Source organism: Plasmodium knowlesi (assembly GCF_000006355.2).
Source record: "Plasmodium knowlesi strain H genome assembly, chromosome: 9".
NCBI lineage: Eukaryota > Apicomplexa > Aconoidasida > Haemosporida > Plasmodiidae > Plasmodium > Plasmodium knowlesi.
Window position 1 is genome coordinate 429,358 of NC_011910.2, and position 23,740 is coordinate 453,097.

At 39.5% G+C, this 23,740-nt stretch overlaps 7 protein-coding genes across 7 annotated transcripts; 6 read left to right on the plus strand and 1 right to left on the minus strand.

The window, feature by feature from the left end:
- Positions 1–864: 864 nt before the first annotated feature.
- On the plus strand, positions 865–2,437 carry PKNH_0909500 (peptidyl-prolyl cis-trans isomerase, putative; the record flags this gene model as incomplete). The annotated part of the gene is made up of 2 exons (XM_002259082.1): positions 865–1,446; positions 1,601–2,437. The coding sequence occupies 2 exons, from the start codon at positions 865–867 to the stop codon at positions 2,435–2,437; spliced, it is 1,419 nt and encodes a 472-aa protein (XP_002259118.1).
- A 569-nt stretch (positions 2,438–3,006) lies between these two features.
- On the plus strand, positions 3,007–4,541 carry PKNH_0909600 (Josephin domain-containing protein, putative; the record flags this gene model as incomplete). Its single annotated transcript, XM_039114041.1, has 3 exons — positions 3,007–3,619; positions 3,809–3,870; positions 4,440–4,541. The coding sequence occupies 3 exons, from the start codon at positions 3,007–3,009 to the stop codon at positions 4,539–4,541; spliced, it is 777 nt and encodes a 258-aa protein (XP_038969671.1).
- Positions 4,542–4,919: 378 nt separating this feature from the next.
- On the plus strand, positions 4,920–5,740 carry PKNH_0909700 (uncharacterized protein; the record flags this gene model as incomplete). The annotated part of the gene is made up of 4 exons (XM_002259084.1): positions 4,920–4,941; positions 5,090–5,162; positions 5,281–5,370; positions 5,716–5,740. The coding sequence occupies 4 exons, from the start codon at positions 4,920–4,922 to the stop codon at positions 5,738–5,740; spliced, it is 210 nt and encodes a 69-aa protein (XP_002259120.1).
- Positions 5,741–7,547: 1,807 nt separating this feature from the next.
- Positions 7,548–14,969, plus strand: PKNH_0909800 (conserved Plasmodium protein, unknown function; the record flags this gene model as incomplete). The annotated part of the gene is made up of 1 exon (XM_002259085.1): positions 7,548–14,969. The coding sequence occupies one exon, from the start codon at positions 7,548–7,550 to the stop codon at positions 14,967–14,969; it is 7,422 nt and encodes a 2,473-aa protein (XP_002259121.1).
- A 1,384-nt stretch (positions 14,970–16,353) lies between these two features.
- Positions 16,354–17,421, plus strand: PKNH_0909900 (ubiquinone biosynthesis protein COQ4, putative; the record flags this gene model as incomplete). The annotated part of the gene is made up of 1 exon (XM_002259086.1): positions 16,354–17,421. One exon carries the CDS (start codon positions 16,354–16,356, stop codon positions 17,419–17,421), a length of 1,068 nt encoding a protein of 355 aa, XP_002259122.1.
- A 327-nt stretch (positions 17,422–17,748) lies between these two features.
- On the minus strand, positions 17,749–20,421 carry PKNH_0910000 (conserved Plasmodium protein, unknown function; the record flags this gene model as incomplete). Its single annotated transcript, XM_002259087.1, has 2 exons — positions 17,749–17,893; positions 18,098–20,421. The coding sequence occupies 2 exons, from the start codon at positions 20,419–20,421 to the stop codon at positions 17,749–17,751; spliced, it is 2,469 nt and encodes an 822-aa protein (XP_002259123.1).
- Positions 20,422–21,814: 1,393 nt separating this feature from the next.
- PKNH_0910100 (nucleic acid binding protein, putative) lies at positions 21,815–22,387 on the plus strand (the record flags this gene model as incomplete). The annotated part of the gene is made up of 1 exon (XM_002259088.1): positions 21,815–22,387. One exon carries the CDS (start codon positions 21,815–21,817, stop codon positions 22,385–22,387), a length of 573 nt encoding a protein of 190 aa, XP_002259124.1.
- Between the last annotated feature and the right edge of the window lie 1,353 nt (positions 22,388–23,740).

The window sequence follows — 23,740 nt, forward strand, 5'->3', positions numbered from 1 at the left end:
AACTTCCCATCGAGCTGTCTCTACACAGTTGCTTTCTTGCCTCCGCGTTTCCTTCACCATAGAAGGGATGCATACATTTCGAGTAGATGGAAATTGTTAAAAAAAAAAAACAAAAATGGCTTATCACAAGGGAGTTCAAAATGTTGAATACGCACGGAGAAGGGGGGGAGGATAGTGGAGATGTGGTTCCCAACCTTTTGTACCATGTTTGAACAGCCAAATTGGAACTCTTCCCGCGTGTTCGGATTTTCCCCGTTGGGCATATTCACCTGCGCATTTGAAATTTATAACTTGTTCCCCTTTTGTTTGTCGTTTTTTTTTTTTCGCTACTTTTGCGTTTTCTTTTCAAAATTGCGACACTTCCCAAAGAGCCACAACGCATGCATTCGACCGTGCTCACCGCGCACGATTCGCATGTACGTAGTAGCGCTTTACCCAGTTACGACGATTGTGCATGAGTGTAAATTATCAGGCGAGGGATCTCATAAAAGCTTATGTATGTACATATGCATACATATACTTTACGTGCATATATACCCACCCTTGCGGGTACCCGCGTGAAGACCCTGTTCCCCCACCCAAAAAAACTTCTTCCGTGCTAACAAATTTGCCGATCTTTTAATTTTCCCAAACGAGGTTATATATAACCCCCCTTCTGGTTACATCTCTCTACCTACCACACCATGTGTTCGCAACATTTTTGACACACATGGAATAGCAACACGCAGCATTTTCAATGTGCAACCTTTTTTTTTTTTTTTTTTTTTTTTTTTTTTTTTTGATTTCCCTCCTCTTCTCCTTCATATATAAATTGAACAAGGCCCCCTTCCCTCACATTTTCCACTCCCCAAGCATAAACCTGAAATGAATGTAAAAACATCAGAAGATGTTTACAATTTTGCGAAAGACTGTTTAAAAATAAAAGAAGAAATAGATAATAGCACGAAGCAGGTCCCCAAAAAAGAAGAAGAAGAAGAAAAAAAAAAAAACACATGTAAATGGGGGAACAACTCAACCAAGTACAATTCTGATTATTCAAAGTTTGAAAGATGCCTTGAAGAAATCGAGGAAAATGACGAACTGGAGCAGGAGCATCAGCACCAGCAGCAGAAGAATCAACAGAACAAACAACATCTCCTAAGTAGTAGGAACCCATGTACCCATGACCACTCCAAAGAAAGACAACTATATGAGAAAGAATCCAAGGAAAAAATAAAAGCTTCCAACGCGTTTAATGAAGAAGGGAAGAAAGCGTTTTACGAAAAAAATTACAAACTCGCATGCGTTTACTTTCGAAAGGGGCTCATACAGTTGGATTACTCCTTCCCTGACACAGACCAAGAACAGCAGGAACAGAACAGACTAGAAATTAACTTACATTTGAATCTGGCCATAACCAAGTTTCACATGTCCAATTATCATGAGTGCATCAGTGAATGCTCCACGGTGAGTACAGCCTGTGCCACGGGAACATTTGTGACGCGTTCTTAAAATCTTCATGTATAATTTTCCTCCTCTAAACTTCATCTTCTTGCGTACTTTTTCCCGCACGCCACGCCCTACATTTGTCCTCTTCCCACCTTTTCGTCCTACGGAGCAGGTTCTCAACTTAGACAAGAAGAACGCAAAGGCGTACTACCGAAAGGGACAGGCCTACATGAGCCTAGACATGTATAGCGAAGCGAAGAAGGAATTTTTAAAGGTGCTGGAAATAAACCCCGGAGATAATGACGCGAAAAGATCGCTACTGACTTTGAAAAATAAAATAGCCAATTATACCAAGAGGGAGAAATTAGTGTGCTCTAAGCTTTTTCCTTCTAGTGGAAAAGATAAAGAAAAGGAAAACGGAAAGGAAAACGAAAAGGAAAACGGAAAGGAAGACGAAAAGGAAAACGGAAAGGAAGACGAAAAGGAAAACGGAAAGGAAGACGAAAAGGAAAACGGAAAGGAAGACGAAAAGGAAAACGGAAACTTGGCCATGGAGATAAAGGGACCCAACAAAAGCTACGAAACGGGTCAATCAAATAATGATGGTGACAACATACAACATTCTGACGCCGATAAAAATCTTCCTATAATGACTGCACAAAATGATGGCGCGAAAGACGTTGAAAAAGAATGCGTCACTAATAGCAAGATGACACTAAATTGGGGAGGAAAAAAACCTTGCGGTGGTACCCAAAAAAGGAAGGAATACTCTCCAACCTTTGCATCATATGGGTCTAATTTTTTTAAAAACTCTTCTCCAATTTTCTTATTAAACAACATATTTTTATGCCTCTTGGTTTGTTTTTTTGTTTTTTCTTTTTTACTATTCCTTTTTATGTTTATCTTTACTTCGTGTAATTTTTTTTCTACTTTTTTCTTCACCACTTTGTCAATTGTAGCCTTCATGTATTACATGTTTGTGTATGTTCACAACACAGCAAAGAATTAACACCTCTTTTTTTGCTCGCGTGGTTTCTGCCGTCACTGGTTAGGAATGGATCTCCTCAGAAGTTACCTTCTTCGGTAGCCCCAGCGTTGATCTACCCAGGTGTGCAAAACTGCTCGGAAATGTGTGCACACGTCTGTAATGATCTTCTGCGTATTCTTTTTTTCCTTTTTGATGGGCCATTTCATTACGATGGAAAAATCGCACTTCCGATTTATTATACTATATATGCTGAGTATATACATGCTTAGGCGGAGAATTCCTCTTCCTCCACAATTTGAAGAGGGAAAAAATAGGTAAAGAAACACGTAACTGTTCTGGAGAGGCAAAGGTGCACATACCGTCCGTTTTTTTACCTCTTAGCGTTACCTTCATGGGAAAATCATTGCATATGATGAAACATTTTTTTTTTTTAAGGCTATCTTGGATACATTTTCATTTCTTAAGAAAAAAAAATTCATACGTGCTCATATTTCACACGCATCGATGACGCATAAGAATATGCCAATTTATCTCCTCACACTGAAACTACAAAGTGCCAATTCGCACTTGAAACATCTGTGCCTCCCAAAATGTGCCACTATGAAACACACGCAATTGAAACGGAAAGAGGTTTAATAAACGTGTATTTTGAAAGGCAGAGCAAATTGTATTGTTTGCTTCACACTGCAAACAACATTTTACAGGCACATGTATATTCCCCCGACGATTTTAAAGACGCCGAAATTATTCTGCATAATGCCTCTGTGGGGTTGAGTACGTTAAGCGGTGACCAGGCAGATGATTCCGAGGGAGACCACGCTGATCAGAATAGCAAAAATTGTTACGTCCCCGATGGAGATGGCAACCGTGGTAGTAGCCAGCTCACCCGCGTCAGAGAGAAGGAATCGCTAAAATACAATAATGTCTTCACATACATTAAAAGAGGCTTCCACTACTTTGGAAATTTCAACATCAACATTTTGTACTTCTTCATGAACAAGCACAACATTGATCTGCAGTGGATTGACAACAAGCAGATATTGCGCAAAATAAATAACATCAAAGACAATACATGTGCCACACTCTTCGATAGTGACCAGCTAAATGACAAAAAGTTAATTGCATTTGTGGTGAACATCGTTCGGATAAACCTTTTTGATTTCTACCAACACCGTCATTTTTACACGATAAGGAAAATTTCAGGTGTTTTTTTTTTTTTTTTTTTTTTTTTTTTTTTTTTTTTCCGAACTGAAAGAGCGCAGCGTGCGGTGTGGCACATAACATGTGAATGCGTATCCACATGAATGCAAGATATGTGTGCCTCTCAGTTGAATGTGAACTTTTGGCATAGTTATACATTTACCTTGCCCCCTCCATTTTCCTTCACAACAGGAATGTGGTTCCAGCTGGATTCTACTCTGAGTAAACCCGTTATGTTACCCACAAATGAAGATGTACGCTATATAAGGGAGCGAACTGGCATGCCCACCAATGCCCCCACCCATCGCAGTTACACGTGTGCGTGATAGATACAATGGAAATGTTTGCGAGTCTAATGACCCCTAGGCCCATATGGAGCTGTGCACTGTGGCAAGCTTCCAACGCGTTCACTTCTTTTTATAATTAAATTTATACCCACGAGAGGATCGTAACAACCGTGTTTATGTATACAAATGGGGCAACCGTTTAGAGAAAAGGAAGGGCTATGCATAATCTTCTTTTTGTCTTATTTTATTCAAATTGAAGTGACACTATTTGTTAGCTACTCATCTATGCATACAATTACATATAATTGTTTACGCCCCGTTATTATACGAACAGCTTTGTTTTCGTCCCTTGGCGCTTTTCTTCAGTTCGCCGTTTGTGTAGCGCCACACTGTCACGCTTTTTTCCAGCAATTACAAAAAAAATGTCTGTGCATAACCGTGTATATGAAACTATTGATCCACACCTGTACACATGTATCCACATTTACTCCTTTCCACTTCACCCCCCCCGCATTTTTTTTTTTTTTTCTTTTCAGTTAAATAATCACTTATTTAACACAGTAAAGGATAACAAATTTAACAAATCTGATAATTACATCATACAAGTTTTTAAGAGGGAGAATAATCATGACAAATAATTTCGCCACAACATTCTGTGCATGCATGAAACATCCTTTTTTAAAAAAAAAAAAAATGACCAAAAAAAAAAAAAAAAAAAAAAAAAAAAAAGAAAAATCAAATAATAATCGCTAGTAACTTCGAAACGAATTTATAATTTCCAAATTTTTTCGTTTTTTTATTTTTTCCCTTTTTTTTTAAGTGTTCATTTTAAATGCATCCTTTTTGCCATTTCGCCATAAGTACATCATTTTTGTTGCGCCAGCAATACATCTTATAATATATAACCGTAAGATAGTAACCATACCTCCTTTCATCCAAACTGAGGAGTAACTTAATAGCAAAAGGAAAACGCCAACCTGTAGTCTCATGTTTTGTAAATTGAAGAAATTCCCAAAATGAGCGATAAATCCAGAAGAAGTAAACTTAAACGATGCGTACCCACCCTGCGTACCGCATCACTTGCACAATAATTTTACCCCTTAAAAAAACGCACAAATGGAGTAACATATATAAGCATGTGCTGCCTTTAATTTCCCGTACTCCCCACACCCTTTTTTATTTTTAGCCTTTCTTTTTGGAATCACTGCTGTGCTAATATTTTGTTCATTCGCTGCAGTGGAGTCTCAAAGATATATGTGGTAAGAAGACATTTTAAATATTTGACCGAAAGGGAAAAAAAAATAGAAAAAGCCTCGTAATAGTTTTCTTCTTTTTTTTCTATTTTTCTTTTTTTTTTTTTTTTTGCCCCCCATTCAGGATATTTTCAAGCATATGTGCTTCTATACTGCTAATAATCGACTTGATGTTTCTTGGCGTCGATAAATTTAACTACGATCCATTTTATTCGTAATGACATAAAACGACTGCATATACATTAGCATATAATTCATGTCGGAGAAGGGGTGCTAAAATGAGTCACATGAGAGCGTACCCATGTGTACATGACTGAAATGCGTACATGCCAGTCCCTACATTTGGTCACCCAGAATAGTTATTTAAAAAAAAAAAAAAAAAAAAATACAATTTGAGAGAGAACGCCCCCTTTGAGTAGCAAAGAAATGCACATGTCTCACATCAGGAGAGAGGCATCATTTGTAAGATGGGGGTGGGGGATATCCTACCCCCTTATTTGCAAAAAAAACACCAAATTGTTCTCACATGGTGCGTGCGTTACTATTTTCTTTTTTGTAGCAACTGGGAGAAAAAGCATTTGTGAGACGAACATACACAGCTGGAGGTACCTAACATGCGACGAGCAGTGGAAACATGCCCATGTACGCGAAATGGACACCATTATCAGTAAATTGTAAAAAACATGTGGTACATAGCTTAGTGCCATATTACATGATACAGTGCTGCACATTACAGCATAGCGTATAGTACTCCTATGCTGTGTGCTTTCCCTTTTTTAAGTTTTATTTTTAATTCATTTCATGTAACTTTTTTTTTTCCCCTCTGGAATTTTTTTTTTTTTTTTTTTTTTTTATGTCGCTACTTTAACGAAAACCGTTTTTTTCTAATGCTTTGATAATGCTAAAAAGAATGTATGTCGGAATGTCGTGTAGGTGAACACACATAAAGAGTGAAACGTGCAAAACATCAATGCCACTTGAAGCATAGCAAAGAATGTTATTCTGTGAAAATTTACCACTTATAGCTAGCTGAAATGTGGTTGAATAAAACTTTTCGCAACGCTGGTACACAGAACTGACGCAATCACTCAACTTGAACATATTGTGTTTCCTTTTTTTCCATTGCAACCCCCCCCCCCCCCCTAGGGGGTAACCTCTTTAAAGCCAACGTTATTGCAAACGCAACTGTAAATGTGACCAAAGACACCCACCATAGTGTCGTTTATGCCGCAAAGTAGACTTCACAGAAGGAAGTACTCTCCTGTTTAGTGACTAACCTGCGTTGTCACCACTTCGAATTATGTCTTACGTAAAATGCGTGGTGGAATTCGCAACAGGTAATATGTGTTAATGAAATGCTCATGCGTAAATCGTTGTGGAAGGAGAGCGCGTCATTTTATGTGTCAACTGTTACCCATGCATTATTCTCTACCATTGTGTACGTTTTTTTTTTTTTTTTTCTTCTTTTTTTTTTTTCTTTTCCATGTACGCCTTTTGGCAATAATTTCTCTTTCCTTCAATTTACGAGCACCTTTGTCACAATGCTCGTCACACCGACTTTCATACCATTCGTGCGCATCAAGTGAAGTTTAATTTCCTCCCCTTTGCGCTTCACACCAATTTTAATTTCCTTGCATTTCCTTGTATTTCCTTGTGTTTCCCTCCACTTTGTGATGTATTTCCCATTTCGCCATTTTTAAATAACGTCAAAGAGAAACATTCACCACTTTTTAAATTCACATTCAACAATATATGCGTACCAAAAAAAAAAAAAAAAAAAAAAAATATACATGTATGTATGCATATATATATATATATATATATATGTGCTAATGTTGACCCTTCGTTTTCCCAGGGGGGAATGCAAAAACGCTATGATAAACAATTTTTTCAATTTCTTAAAAGGTCCAAGGAGTGTATATTTTCCCGCTTCACCACTCCATTGTTAAGTTGTGTGGGTATTTCAATCCTGGCAGATTCTGAACAAAAACGTAGCCCTGAAAATACCTATACTCCACTAATTCATTATTTTTCTCGCACAGGTGTATGCCCAAGCGTATTCTACGTGTGATTGGTTTGCATGTTGCCCATTTATGTGCTACTACCCCTCCCCATTACACCTTTTAAATCCTTGTAATTCATTCCGAACGCCCTTGTGCACCCTTATTTTTTCCATTTTTAATTCTTACGAATGCTCAGTACACACACGCACACATCCTCATCCCCTCCATGTCTGAGTTGCGCGAGAATTTTAGCAACATTCACTTGGTTGTGAAGTTTTGTTCGTCGGCTACACAGTGTAGCCGTTCCAATTGTTGAGCTATTCCGTTGCCACACGGCTCTACCCCTTGTGCGTGTTTACGCCTGCCCCTCCCCCCGTGCGCATAAATAATGTTCAGAAAAGACATCCAAGAATTCTATATAAAGAATTACATTGAAAATATTTACATTGTAAAAAGACACCATGCAGATGGCAACGTCGAGGAGAAGAAGAGCAGCGTTCTGTACAAGAACATCGACCAGTTTGTCCGTGTCCTCATACAGATAAGAAAATACGACAAGGAATTTAAAAAAATATACCTTAAAAAAGATGGAGCAGATGTTTCGGCGAATTTACAGGAATACCTAGACTTTTACGTAGGGCAGTTTGGACACAAATTCCATTCGTTCATTTTGGAATATAAGAACAGTCTGATTAAGGATGATCCAAAGCATCATTACATTATAAAAAAACTTACGAAAAATGACATTGAGAAGGTGGCCAAGAATTCGTATGCACGAGTCATGTTCATGTGTGACAGTGCGAAATATTTACTTTACTACATAAAGAAGAGTATTGCAAAATTTACAGAAATTAATGAGAGTTTCGTGAAACTTCTGATGAGCTATTTGCGGGTCTCTGTGAACCCACTGAATTTGATTGCCCACGTGTATTTTAATGGGTATAGAAGTGTACCTTGCTTGAATCAGGCGAATAAAAAAAATGTTCCCAAAGGGATTAGCGAAAATGGGCAAAACCAGGAGAGGAAGAAAATGTCACCCATAAAAGACAACCCCGTGATAGACTTACCCCCAAAGGATCACTTCTTCTGCAACGAACTATGCCAATTTGTGTGTGCTTACGGGGAGTACATCATAAAACATACCATAACTAACAGCTACGTAGAATTGTTGAATGCGCATGAAATTATCAAGTCAAAATTGAGCGTATACGAATCGGCTAAAAGACATATTAGAAGGCACATAGTGGAGAGAATATGCTCCTATGTCCATTTTAAGAAATATAATCTAAGTGCCCAATTTGATGAGGATACCATTTTCAATACGTACGAAGGGGACCTAATTAAGTACCAAAAAATATTTAGAAGATTCACGCAAGTTGGTAGTGGCTATAAAAATGTGAGCATGTCTCACAGAGACTGTTCTTACATTTATGAACTCGTGCTAGCAGTATACTTCGTGAAAAAATGCCTCTTTCATTTGAACGAAAATATCGACGCAGTTCTTCAGATAGCCCTGTATACTTTGTACAGATCCGCAAAAGTTATCATCATTTATTTGTATTTTAATCTCCCTAGACACATGGCTCATTACTTCCTAAATGTATATCTTCTCTTCTTTAAAAACAAAAAAAAAAATAGTGAAGGTCAAAGCCGGGGTAATAAGACCGCACAAATTATGAACAAAATGAGGAGGACCTACAGAAACGTTCTGCAGTATGTTGCTAAACAGGAAAAAGGATCCAGGGGAAGTGAGGAGTATATTCAAGATGGAATGCCACCGGGGGAACCCCCTTACGAAGTTACTTCACTTGGAGGCAAAATCAAAATGTCGGAAAAAAAACGATACAGTAAGATCCTGAACCTGTTGTACTTCGAAATGGATGATTACGACAAAAGATGGGCGAACGGAAATAGCAAGCAAGTGAAAAAATTTGTCAGGCTCCACATAAATGGGTCTGTCATACAGCTCAAATATAACTATGAAGTTCTTCTAAGAAGAAAGAAAAAATGCAAAAATAAAACCCCTACGAAAATGGACTCCGCAAAGGTTGTAATAGGTACCCAACCAATGACAAATGAAAACGGTACTGTATCGAACCCGAAGAAACGAAAGAACTTTATACACCCTGATAGAATCGAATACATGAAGAGGTATGCCCCGATATACAGAACCAAATGCGGAGGCAACTCAAGAAGAGGAAAGAGTGCTCATCAAAATAGAGGTGTATATGTTAAGACAAACACAGTGAACTACTCCATACACAACCGGGTGATATACAACTACCGTGGTGATGATATCTACAGCAGGAAGGGAAAAAAAAGTGATAAGGAAAGAGAAATGACCTTGTACAAAAGCAGTAGCAGTTCCGAAAAACACATCATAGGAAAATTATTCCACTGTGTTTTAAAAAATCTGCAAAAAGGGAATCAACTCATCCCAAGCAATATTCCTGAAATGAATGGCATGGACTCATTTGAAGAGGATGCAGTGAGAAAGAAAAACGAAAGTAACGATTATGAGGATAGCCATTTCAGTGGCCCCAGTGAAGAAGTTTCCAAAGTTGAGGAATCTATTACCTGTCCTCTTCGAACAATTTTGAACGAACACGAAAAGGGTGGAGAAACTCCAGATTCGTGTTACCTATCTAGAGATGGCTCCATAGGAAGTGAAGCCAAAATGAAGTGTGAAGTTTTATCCGAAAGGACACTTGATAAAAATAAATCCGAAGTAAATTCCGTCGAAACAATGAACAGTAAGGAAATGAATTTAGAAAGTGAAGAAGTAACGGAAGAAATAGGCAGTCAAGATGGAGGGGCAACACCCCCTAAAGAAGTGGATCACACAGTTATGCCACACGAGGAGGAGATTGAGTATGCCCAGGTGGATTCATCCATGGGGAAAACGCATAGCTCTGTAGAAAATTCACCTGCAGAAAGTCGTGATAAATGTAGTCAAAAGGAAGAAGTGAATGAAGAGATTCAAAGCGGAGAAATCTCTACTCCCGAGAAAATCCCAGATGAAGTTGAAAATATCGAATCTGGCGAAAAGGCTGATGAATCTCCCAGACAAGGTTCCAAAGAGGAAGGGCACACTGTAAAGGACGCATTCTATAAGGAGTCACCCGAAGAGGAAAAGAAGAATGACAATTCACGAGGAACATGCTCATCAAAGAATATAACCCATACCATTTTGGAGTTAAGGGGAGGAAGGAAACGCATGGGGAAGGGAAAATATAAGAAGTTCTTCTCTAGCGACTCGTACACGACGGATGGGTCGTCGGATGATTATAACCCGCGCACGATAAAGAATGAAAGGCAACGAATGAAACGGAGGCAAGCCAAGGCGAAGGACAAGAGAAAGGTGAGGACCAGGACGACAGCAAAGACGACGGCAAAGGTGAGGACCAGGACGACCGCAAAGACGACTGCGAAGGTGAGGACCAGGACGACAGCAAAGACGACTGCGAAGGTGAGGACCAGGACAACCGCAAAGACGACTGCGAAGGTGAGGACCAGGACAACCGCAAAGACGACTGCGAAGGTGAGGACCAGGACAACGGCAAAGACGACGGCGAAGGTGAGCACCAGGACGACCGCAAAGACGAAGGCGAAGGTGAGCACCAGGACAACCGCAAAGACGACCGCGAAGGTGAGCACCAGGACAACCGCAAAGACGACCGCGAAGGTGAGCACCAGGACAACCGCAAAGACAAAAGGTAAAGAAAAATCGAACGAACAGACCAAGGGAGAGGAGGATGGACGAGAATCCAGGGAGGGAGACACGAAACAAACACCCAAAACGCACAGTAGTAAAACCAAAAAAAGGAAAAGATCTCAACTCACTGATGAGGAAACCGTTAAAAAAAAAATAGGAAAGTCCAATCATTTATCCAGTTACCCTTCGAAGCGAAACGAACTGTTAGAAGGGGAGGAGAAAAGCAGCACTACAGAAAGCGTCACGCGTAAGCAGTCCAAGGAGGAAGAAACTGGGACTTCAACCGAGGGGTACGGGGTAGCCACTAATGGTGAACACTTGGCGGATGAACATAAACGCGGGTTAGAGAAAGAATCACCGATGAGCGAAGGTAAGCCACGAACAGAGGAAGATACGGCAATGCCCGGCAGTGCGAGAAAACTAATCTTTAACGTTTCCTTGAATGGTAGCGAAGGGGGGGAAGAGTGCACACCGTATAAATATGAATTTGACGGGAAAAACAACTGGGATTCGATTGTGACGAAAGGGAAGACATCCATTTCTGGTGATCATCGTGACCATGAGAGCAGCCTCCTCTTATGTGAGGATAATCCCCTATGGAAGGAAGTGGACGAATCTCAAAACGTGGAAGATGCGAACAGGAAAAATAAAAAAATAGATATACCAGCGGATAAACGCCTAGATGAGCTACTTCGGATAGACACCGATATACACCAATTCGACATGCCATTCATATGCACACGCGAAGTATACATAAACGAAAGGGTATGCGACATTGTGAAGGATTCAGAAGAGAGACTCAAGTTAATAGTTATTCACCTGTTCAATTATTACATTATCGGAGGAATATTTTTAATCGACCCGTACAACAGTGCCCAAAAGGAAAGGTATAGAAATTTCACGAACATACAAGAAAATATCAACGATATAGAACACACTAAAATATTTAAGTATAGTAGCCACGAACTTCTTGTTGGAAGTATAAGAAAAAATTCAAAGATATCTTTACTAGGTGGGAGGAATTCCAAAAGGGTAATGATATTTATGAATAGACAGGGCAAAGGATTAAATGGTGCCACCTATAAATGTACAATTAATGGTGCATTGCATGCATGCAAAATCCAGCATAGGTTATACTTGGCGAAGAAGGAAATATTTTTCTCCTATATTTTGAAAACGAGAAAAATGTTGAAGTATAGGAAGTATTCCGAGCAGTATAAGAGAAGTCTGAGTATGGAGTGCAATACAACTGATGTTATAAGTGAATACAGCCGCACAGAAAGAGGCGAAAATAGCAGAAGCTGGGGCGGGGAGGTATTTTTCGAAGTTTACGCCAAGGGAAATTTGTACATGTTCCCCGACGAGCTGCACTACAAGGTGGATAAGGCAGAACGCAGTTGGGACAAAAGTGCGCGGGGAAAGGAAAGTGCACGATGGGGGGTCAAAAGAAAAACCAATAAGGGAGGCAAAAAAGGAGACAAACAGGGGGAAATACGAGAAGCCAAACATAACGTGGAGGGAAAGAGCGGTGAACCAAGCGAAGAAAAGGGGGAACACAATAATGAACGGAAAGAACAGGGCCAAGGTGATGAACGAAGCGAAGAAAAGGGTGAACACAATAATGAGCGCAAAGAACAGGGCAAAGGTGATGAACGAAGCGAAGAAAAGGGTGAACACAATAATGAGCGCAAAGAACAGGGCAAAGGTGATGAACGAAGCGAAGAAAAGGGTGAACACAATAATGAACGCAAAGAAGAAGGCCAAGGCGAGGGACAAAGCGAACAACGCATATCGGAAAGGGGTACATCCCTGCTGATCATGGGGACGCAGAAACATGTGACCTCGCTCAATGAACTCATAAACACATTCATCAGAAAGGGGCATCACAGCATAAACGAAGAGCTAGTACTGTTCATCGTTTACCATTTGATTGTATCCCTGTTGCAGTTGCATGTATTGGATGTGCTGCACGGAGATGTCAAAATAGACAATATTTTAGTTTCCAAGGATGAGGAGCTTCTACTCCGCATGGAGAGAAGTGGAGAAAATAGCCCGGGGGAGCCTGCTATCACTAGCAAGGAGGAGATGAAAGGGGAATCCACAAGGGAGAGCAAGCCTAACAAAAAAGGCAATAACGGTAACAGCGTTAGTGGTGGTAGCAGCCGCAGTAGTAGTAGTATTCGCAGAACACATGGCAGTAGTAACTCCTTCCTGTACGAATACATGCATAATGGACAGTTAGCGAGCAACCCTAATACCTTCCTAAGAAATAAGTTTCCGCTAAACGTATTCCTAATCGATATAGGCAGAGGAATTGACGTAAAGAATTTTAGGAACTACCTTTTCTATGGAGAGAAAAACTGTGATTGCTACAATTTCCTGTCTGATGCTATTTTTACCTATCACATAGACTTTATAGGAATCGCTCAAGTGGCTAGCTGCTTATTATTCTACAAGCACTTTGGGAGCATAAAATATAAATACGATGAAAACATAATGGACCAAAACTACACCACCATTAACAACCTGAATTTGACATACATAACGCATAACAATAACTTTACGAAAAATAGCACCACCCAAGTTAGGAAGAGGAAAATGGACAATCCTAAGGGTAATAGTAAAAGTAGGTGTAAAGAAATCGAAAGTTTTATAAAGGTGAAGGAGCGCGCATATACGGAGGACGAGGAGAAGCAGGAAAAGGGGGGTATCGACGGAAGTGTCAGCCTCGAGGGAGAGAAACCGTCGGGGAAAAGTTCTCGCAGTCCAGAGAATGGTGCGCTTCCAGTGGAACCCCTCCAACGAAGTATTAGCTCTGCAGTAAAGAAACAAAAAAAATCAGAAAAGGGGAACAAACAGCCCGCCAATAGAAACAACCCGCTAGAAAGCATCCACTTTATAGATTACTCAAAACATATCCCCATGGATGACCGTTATAAAAAAAAAATAGACGGGTACATTGATCAAATGAAGAAGAATAACGAAAATTACTACATGGAAAGGGAAGAAGAAAGCAAAATAAAAAACTTTTCCGTGAAGCTGCTATCCAAAAGAAAAAAGTATATCGATTTTTGGGAAATTTTTTTTCATCTTTTGTTAAATTTTTGCAATGTGTACGAATTGAGCTCCGTTAATTACAACTGCAAAGAAATCGGTACGAATTCTGAGAAGGCCAATTTGTTCCACCACAAGGTGATGAATAAAACGGAAAATTATTATTTCGACTTTTGCAAAAATAACTGGCAGGAAGTTTCACAAGGGGACCAACCGAAGAATGGTGTTCACATGAAGGAGAAACTCAATGGGCTTGCCACAACCAATGATAATTTGTATCCAGATGGAGGGAAAGGCGAATGTTCTAGTGGGGACAGCCACAATAACAGTGCAGTTAGGAATATACACAATACGGATGAAGCTAAACAGGAGGTGGGTAATCTATTACATCACGACAACACCACCACCGATGATGGCAGCCATGCATGTTCGATCCAAAACGGGCGTTGTGATGAGGCAGAAGAGGCCTTAGAAAAGCAGTCCAGGAAGGACACCCATGAGGGCCCACAGAAAGAAATTAACCACCAAGTGGGCAAAGCTAAATCAGAGAGGGAAATTACTAAAGGGATTATTTTACACAAACAAAATGAACAAAGGAATGGCGACAAAAACAGAAATAATAGTAAATATTTTTTTATAAAAAACTCCATTTCCAATTTAAAAAATATAAAAAGAAAAATGCATGAAGTTAAGCACAAAATAGAAAGGGAAAAATTTGAGAGCAGTAACAAGGAAAAAAACGACTCCTACAACTTGCCTGACACAGTAGAAAATGTTAACTTGAAAAGAAAAATGATATTCTTTGAGAATGAAGAGAATAGACAAAAGTGCAGAAAACTGAATGATCAGAAGTACTACGCGAAGGAGTGCCGAGCGAACGACACCAAAAGGTTAACCAGGTATGTCAACAAGCTAATGAAGAAGAAAGCCATTTTTGTTCTCTTGTTTTTAAAAAGGGCAATTGAAAAAATATTTGATGATGATAAGAGTAGGCAAGAAACTTTGCTCAGCGAACTGAAAAACGCGGCAGCTTTTTTTTGAGTCATGGAGGAGTCGCTCCACTAGTCTTGCACGACGTGTATTTCTTCCATTTCGCCAAAATGGAGCACCTAAATATGTGCCTCTCCGTAATCCCTCGCTTCACCTGTTGTGGTGTTATGCTATATATACTTATCTCATCGACCCCCCACACACGCGTGAAAATAAAGCATATTCCCCCTATGTTTGCACACGCAGAGGAGATGAATATGTTCATACTCGCACTATGCATGTGTATGTGAATCCCGTTGTTGAATACTCTCCTTTCTGTTGCCCTTCCGAGGCCTCATGGTGCAACAGCACACTTTTGCAGTTCATCCACGACCTGTGCTGTGCGCATATCACTTTTTAATAGTCCCTTTCCCTTTTTTGTTTTATGTTTTACGTTTTATGTTTTTTTTTATTTTTTTTTTTTTAAAGTCCACTGAAATTCAATTTATGATGAAATTGCAGGGGCACGTCGGCCTCCACAGCAAATCCATGTTTTTGTTTTTTATGTTATTATTTTCCTCTCTTTTCTTTTTTTTTTTTTTTTTTTTTTTTGCCATTCTTTCTCCCTTTTTTTCACCTATTTTTAACCTCCTTCCCATTTCTGTTATCTCGTGTGAGTAAAACAGAAGGGATGGAGCACCCGTAGTGACTTCTCGTAGTGACTTCTCGCAGTGACTTAACGTAGTGACTTAACGTAGTGACTTAACGTAGTGACTTAACGTAGTGACTTAACGTAGTGACTTAACGTAGTGACTTAACGTAGTGGCCCCAACGGTGGCCAAACTTTTGTAGTACGTCCAGCACTTACGAAACCAATTAACACGGTTTCGCTTCGTAGTAGTTTGCCAAACGTCGCATTCTTTTGGTTCGCTTCTCTGCCAAGCTTATAGGCCCTGTCGAATTACACATCACCGCCCCTCCGCGTGGGAGTGAAATTGTTCTCGGAGGGCATTCGTCCTTGTGCAATTTCTACGAAAAAAAAAAAAAAAAAAAAAAAAAAAAAAAGAAAATTTAGAAAAGCTGGCTATCGTTCCTGAGGGTGTGTTGGAGCCAACTGGTGTGTATATACGCATATACACTTATTCATATATGTATGCACGTTGGATCCATCCGCGTGGTTGTGCGATTTATACCCCCTTGGCGTTGCTTTTTCCCATAAAGGGGGGTAATAGGAACACATCCGAGAAGAAATTTACACCGAATACAGTTACAAATGAGTTGGTTAAGGTAAATGGAAGGGGGGATGCAATAACAGCGAAGTGGTGATAATAACTTTTTTCCTTCCTCCCCCCCTCCCCCCTTGAGCCGTTTCTTTGGGAACCTCAACAAGACCATGCCATATGCATGGCAGAGATAAATATACGTCGCCCCCCCCCCCCCCCGCACGGTCCACAAAATGTATAACTTCGTAAAAATATTTCGTTCAAACTTCATAGACATAAATGCTGCAAACAAACTTGAAATTTTTTTGAAAACCATATTACGGATTTATAAGACGCCGGCGCGAACGCACCTGCTGGCGCATGCAGCCGACATATCGGCCATATATGCCGTGAGGGAAATATACAATTATATGAAGAACGATGAAGAAGGAAGAATTATATTGAAAGAAAAACCGTTGCTAATACGACAGGATATACAATTTAATGAGTTAAAGAAACTACCAAAAAATACACTAGGATATAAATATATGGAATTTTTGGAAACGTACAAACTCCATGCACATGACAGAGAAGTTTCTCATTTTTTTACAGATTTAAATTATTCCTACATTTTAACAAGGTATAGACAGATCCATGACATTGGCCACGTAGTTTACAATTTAAATATATCCATTGAATCGGAAGCAGCTTTGAAAGTAATTGAACTGGTGCAAACTAAATTGCCAATAACTGCGCTAGCCATTTTAATAGCCCCGTTGATGACGCCACTATATCGTTTTCAATACATTTTTAAAGATTCCATTCCTTCGAATTTTCTAACCCCGAACTTCGATTATACGTACAATGACGCATACAATTATGTGGACGAGTTATCCATAAAACAGTACGAGTACAATTTGACGGACTACTTTCACGTGGATAAGAGAGATGATCAGAAGTTTTACTCGAAAATGTACCAATACTACCTGGACAATATAAATAATTCTTCCGCCGTTCGAGGTTCCATCATTTATGGGTTTGAAAACAAAAGCAATAATGACATTATATATGACCATCCCAATAGGGAGTACATTTTTTTAAAAAATTTGAAAAAAAAACATCTTCTTTTTCAGTACAAGCCAAGGAAAAATTTACTACGCGAGTTGTATCCATGGGCATACATGGCAGGGGTGTCAACAACCAAACCGCTACATTCTATTCATATCGAAAAATGGCTGGACAAGGACATCGACTTGTTCAGGCGCACTTACAATATTTCTCCCCTACCTGATCACTTGAATTTGATGGCTGGAATAAATTGAGAAGGTTTCAGGGGAGCACATATACGGAGGTAAAACAAGGAGTTGTTTCACTCCCTTATGTGGGATTGAAGCATGGTGGGTTCAGTACTTTTTTTCTTCTTTCCTTCTTTCCTGCTTTCCTTGTTTTTTTTTTTTTTTTTTTTTTTTTTTTTTTTATGTGCATTTTTTTTTTTCGTCCCTACGTATACTTCAGCACGTGTGTAATGGTGTGCACACCTACCACGTGGAGAAACTCCCTCAACATCGTACCACGAACTATGCCTTATTATTTTTTTTTTTAAACGACAATAAAACATATTATGTTTCAACCCTTTCTTCTGTGAATGATCAAGTCGCCTGACCCTCTGTTACCCCTAGCGAAGCATCCTTTTTTACGTTTCTCCTGTTTAACTTAAATGTGGAGGACATCCAGCTCTTCAGTTTCTTCATTTCGACTCGTTCCATCTTCATGTTCATTCGTTTTTTGAGTCTCCTGGGGGGGGCGGGAGGAAAAAGGGGAGGGAAAAAAGAGGATTATAAGAGATTACCGCTGTAAGCAGCAACTACAAGATTGCGCATGCTTATCAAGGCAACTTCCGTCTTACAGTATTAATAATAAAAAAAAAAAAAAAAAAAAAAAAAGGAAAAATAATGAACACAAAAAGGTGTTGATGTCCGCTCATGGCGAGACGCATACCTGAGCGACTTCTTCGACTGGTATACTCCCCTCCTGCGATGCGTAGCTCTGAGCCGATTTTCAAAGTTATTGTACAAAATATACATGTGCATGTCTGCCCACCTGCCTGCATTTGCGCCGGTACTTTTATTCTTGTGCATAACGTTGTATATGTCCTCTGAAACAGTCATAATATATCCCCTCTTGCAGTACACATAATTTTGCACAAAAAAATTGATGTCTCCAACACTTTTTTTTAAATTCAACAATTCGTTTAAAAAAATTATAACTTTCCCCTTAGTGTTTAACTGCGCGTTCCTCTCTACAATGAACGTCACATTGGAAAATTCCTTTTTCTTAAAATTCTTCTTAAACAATTTTTTTTTTTGTATATAATATAACGCTGCGGAGAGGAAAGCGTGCCCATATTTCTCATGAATTTTTTCGGCCTCTTCTACGTGTTTATTGTCTTCAATAAGGACCTCCTTAATTTCGTCAATCAGAAAAGTGAGGAAATTATCCTTTAGCTCTTTGGCAGATGGCAGAGGGTAACTCTTGAAATTAAAAATCGCGTTGATCTCTTCGTACAGCATGCGTTGCTTTTTGCTGTAAAACAGGATAGACTGCGTACCGGCAAGGGGGGTAATGTTAGCGGAGTGACCACTTCGATCCACGAGGCTACCTGCAACATCGCTACCCGCATCACCGTGTGTCGCTCCTGGAACCCCCTCGAACAACGCGTCCACGTACAAATTAGCATCCTGTTGAAAGGTATAGTGTATATGAACATTCGCATCCACGGGGTAAGCCTTTTTTATGCTCATATCGTCGGTGATTAGCACATATTCCCTCGTCTTGTTGAAGCTCCTCACTATGCTATTCTTGTAGTCGACTTTGTGCGAACTCGACACGAACATGCAAGGGATATACGCATTGACAAATCCATAAAACGCGTACACGTCACACTTATTATAATAAATTATGATCCTTTTACCTTTGTTCTTTTTTAAAAGGTAAAAAAGAATTAAGAATTTTTTGTCTTCACTCATGGGGGCACAAATGCTAAAATGGTCGCAGTTGTTCTTTCTGTACTTGCGTAGGTTGACGTAGTGGAAGATTTCTCCCAATCGTGGAGTAACATTCGTGGTGGTTTTACCACGGCTATGTGTTTTCTTCCCTGATGGATATTTCCCCCGCTCATTGTCGGGCAAAGCACGACCAGAGGTACGCTGATTAAATGTCCTAAGTGCGTCAACCCCGTGAACCTGACACCCATCCCCTTCCGCAAGAAGCTCATACTTCACACTGTGAGCATGCTGCAGCAAATCATTTACAACCCACTGATCATGCGATTTATTTACCAACAGAAGTTGCAAAGCATCCCCTCTGTCCTGTTTTTCCTTACAGAATGTTAAAATATTTTTGACCGTACAGTCCATTTTTAAATGATACAGCTCGCTCAAATCATCAATTATGATAAAATTCACAAGGTCTAGTAGAACGGAAAAATCATATTGGGGGAGAAAGTTTTCTGCATTCAAAATTATTATATTGTACAGAAAATAATTACTTCGAACAGTTTGAATGTTCTCTTCGTTATTTATTAAGTAGGTGGACACATGTGGCGGTTTTAACTTTATTATCATTTCGTACAGAGCAGATGTTTGTGCCTGTGATGAGGCCACCATGAGTACAGACTTGTCTGGGCATACGAAATTATATTTTTTTCGCCCCTTCTTTGTCTGATCTCCTATCAAAATAGTGTTGTCCTCTTCCCTCTTGGACGTTGCTACTCCCTCTTGCGCATCCACATTAGCTGCATTTATTTTGTAAAATGAATAAACCACGTACGATACCATGCAGTCAGAGTACAGCAAACTTATTATGACGTTATTGCTCCGGTTTAGTAGCTCAATCAGAGCATACTGGTATGTGTATAAATATTGCAACCCCTTTTGGGGCAAAATATATCTTATATAGCTATTGTTTATTTTCGAGACTTGTACGATTTCTGTCATTTCGTTTCTATCGCATTTTTTTTTTTTTTCATTTTGTTTGTGCGTTATTTTGTTTAGGTAAACATTGTTGCTACTTTGCGGACCTGTTCGGTTCGCTACTTTCTCCACTTTGTGCTTTCCATGATGACCATTCTTAAATTCCGTCAAATGTTTACATGACGAGATAACAAATTTCTTCTTTTCACTTTTGTTGTATTTTCCTACGATGGAGCTGTAGGCGTGACCCCCTGTTTTTATTTTGCCACTTTCATGGAATGCACATGTTTGCAAAAATAATTTCAACTGCTCGTTCGCATGACAATAGAAGATTAACCTTCGAGGCAGCATGTTAGGATGGGAGTAGCTGTAGGGGAGGGGTGTACGTCGTTCCCCCACTGGTTAGGTAAATGCCCTTGCAGTTATGTACACGTATACATATATGTATATATATATATATATATATATATGTATATGCATGTATATGCATTTATATGTATGTGTAATTGCTACCATCTACACAGACCCTCTTCTATGTAGTGACGTGTGAATAGACATAACCCATTCAGTTGTGGGGCACGAGGGGTCACACCGTCTTTCGTGAGACGTGCAGCGTTCCGTTTCTCTTATGATTTAGTTGAGGTCTCCTTCTTCTCTATGAATCGTCTCTTGTACAAATCCCCAGTTGCCATCCTCTCCTTCTCACATAACACTACTGCCTAATGTGGTTTCCCTGAGTGAGCTAGCTTACGCATCCCTTTCGATATTTTTCGACGCATCATGAACGACGTCATCTCCCGCTAAGCAATCCCAATAGTGTTCTTTGTTCTGTGTACATAAATACATTTTTATTTTATTCTACTATTTTATTTTACAATCGTAGCGGTCATGAATACTCTTTCGTACTTCTACACCATTGCACGAAAAAAAAAGTGGGTCTCCTTACTGCTTTGATTTTTGGCCTCAAATGGAGCTCCCCCTCTTCGCTACAAAAAGGAACACACTAAATGGAGCAAGTGGAAAAAAAAAAAAAAAAAAAAAAAAAAAAGCAAAAAGCACAAAAGAGAACGAAGGAAAGGTAAACAACAAACTAGTTTGATGTGAAAAAATCATAAAAGGCGCTTCTTAAATGTTGTGCCTTTTTTTTTTTTTTTTTTTTTTCTTTTTTTTTTTTTTTGATGCACTACGGTCAGGGCTTCCACTTCTCCTTTTAGCGAAACATCAGTTTTCCTCCCCCTTTTTTTTTTTTTTTTTTTTTTTCCCAACTTTGTCGTTCATACAAAAATGCGCCTCGAAGGCATCACCCATTTTGATACCAACTGAAATACAGGCGTGTCGTAGGGACCATTACACATTTTAATTGACCGCGCTAGCGTCGTTTACGTGGGCATCCACATTCCAGAATTAGCAACAGTCGGAATACTTCTCCTTTAGTTCCAAAGGAGCGCGTTCGAAACTTTCCAGTTCGAGATTCGCGTGTCATATAAATGTGCTTAAGTAAGTGCCACAATGGGAAGGAGTGCCGGAAATGTTATCACCCAGTGACATGTGCTCCAATGTGTAAAGGTGTAAATGTTGCTATGCCACTTCTTGATGGGGCAGGGTTTACCTATATAGACTACAAATGGCCAAATATACATTTAAGTAATTTCCACCACCACTTCCCTCCCACAGGTATAACACGGCTGCACACACATACACATACACACTGCTAACCGCCTCAGCATATAAGCAACCTTGCCAAATGACAAACCTGAACGTCGAAAGCGGCTACTTCAATGATGAGTTGAAGGAGGAAGTGAACGAGGCGAATTTCATGTACACCAACATCAGTATGCTCATAAGAGCGCACAGGAAAGACAGAAATAAACTAACCCTCCAGAATAAAAAATTAAACCTCATTAAAATAGTAGGTTTCGTATTAGCCATCGAAGAGAAAAAGGAATTCATAGTTTACACAATTGACGATACCACAGGGTATATCAAGGCAAAGTTTCTTTTAATATATTCCTACTCTGCAAGTAATGATAAAAATGAAGAAATAAAAATAGATGATATGGTACAGATCTTTGGTATCTGCAATACAGTGAGCATTAATGAAGACCTAACCATTTCCATAAGTACAATTAACAAGGTGAATTCACTCAACCATTTGTGTCATCACCACTTGTTGGTCTTTCATAATTACTTAAAATTCCTGGAGACTCAAAAAAAAAACCTCATGCTGGAGGATGAGCGAGCAAAAAACGAGGAGGATGAAATTGCCTCCCAAGTCCCAACCAACGACAATCCGTTTTTTAACTCTTTCTTTTATTAAGCCAGTACAGCGCCAGTACAGCGCCAGTACAGCACCAGTACAACGCGCACTTTACGTGTTTGGCCCCTTTGCATAGGAAGCGACTGTGTGCAATATTATTCCCCACAGACATAATCCAAGCCGCATACTATTTATGCTCCTCACCCCTCTCCAGGGTATTCCTGTGGGTCTACACACATATATATATACATTCCTACCTTTACACCACCACTACTCCATCCGTGCCAATACCTGGTATTCGCAAATTTTTTGTGAGACATTTTTGGCCAAACTAAGCAGTCTACTCTACCCTCCCCCCCCCTCCTCTATTGGATGCATATTTGTTCCCCCTGTAAATTCGCTCATGATCAAAAAAAATTAATGTGTCATATAACCCCATTTAAATAGCCGCACTTTTTGTAAATGTAAGAATGATGAAAATATTACGTGTTCTCCACAGAGTGCCTACTCAATAGGTGGTTGATCCACCTACTCGTATGCCCTGTGTAGGCGCGTATAAAAGCACAAACAGCCTTACTCATAAGGGAGGCAAAACCTATTTGGGATCACTCCATCCCTGTATTATTTCGAAGCCTTGCAAAAATATTTATCAGTTAACTTCTTTTTCATCTACACGCATATGGAAGTATCAGTCCAGGGGAATTATCACCTACTTATCGTTACGCATCTGAGTAGTGCATTTGCATAAACGTGAAACAAACGAAAGGAGATGTATATATTGTACTTGAACTGATGAATACCTTCCGTTCGCATTTCCTTCTTCGGGGAAATTGTATGGCCTATGTGGTCATCGTATTCTATCCCCAACTTTTAATATATCATTTATCTATATGTGTGCTGGAATGATGGGCTCCTCTTTTTTCACCTCCACGTGGGTATTGCCGTTATATTCTTCATTTTAATGAGTCAACATATGTATAGAGATGGCACAAAAGTGTTACTAAAAATTGTTACCTTAGAGAAAAAAAAAAAAAAAAAAAAGGTTTTCCCACCTATGCTGTGCATGTGGCTGTGTATATATTTCGGTTCGACCATTTTGTCCCTCCACTGAGGCACACGGCAGACTGACTTGGCAAGCCCACATGACGGAGTATTTTTAATTTAGAAGAAATGGGCGCATCTGGGGGAAAAATTTTCTTGCACCTTTTGCGCCTTTACCATACGTGCACTGAAAATGTTAAAAAAAAAAAAAAAAAAAAGAAAGAAAGAAAATAATTTTGCTACCTTTTTGGTAACGTTTAAAGGCATCGTCCGGTTGTGCGCGCATCTGCATATTGTAGATCTATGTGCCCATATTTCTAGGTACATATGTTTTTTCATACAAATTTGCATACACGCAGAGTGATGCGTGGA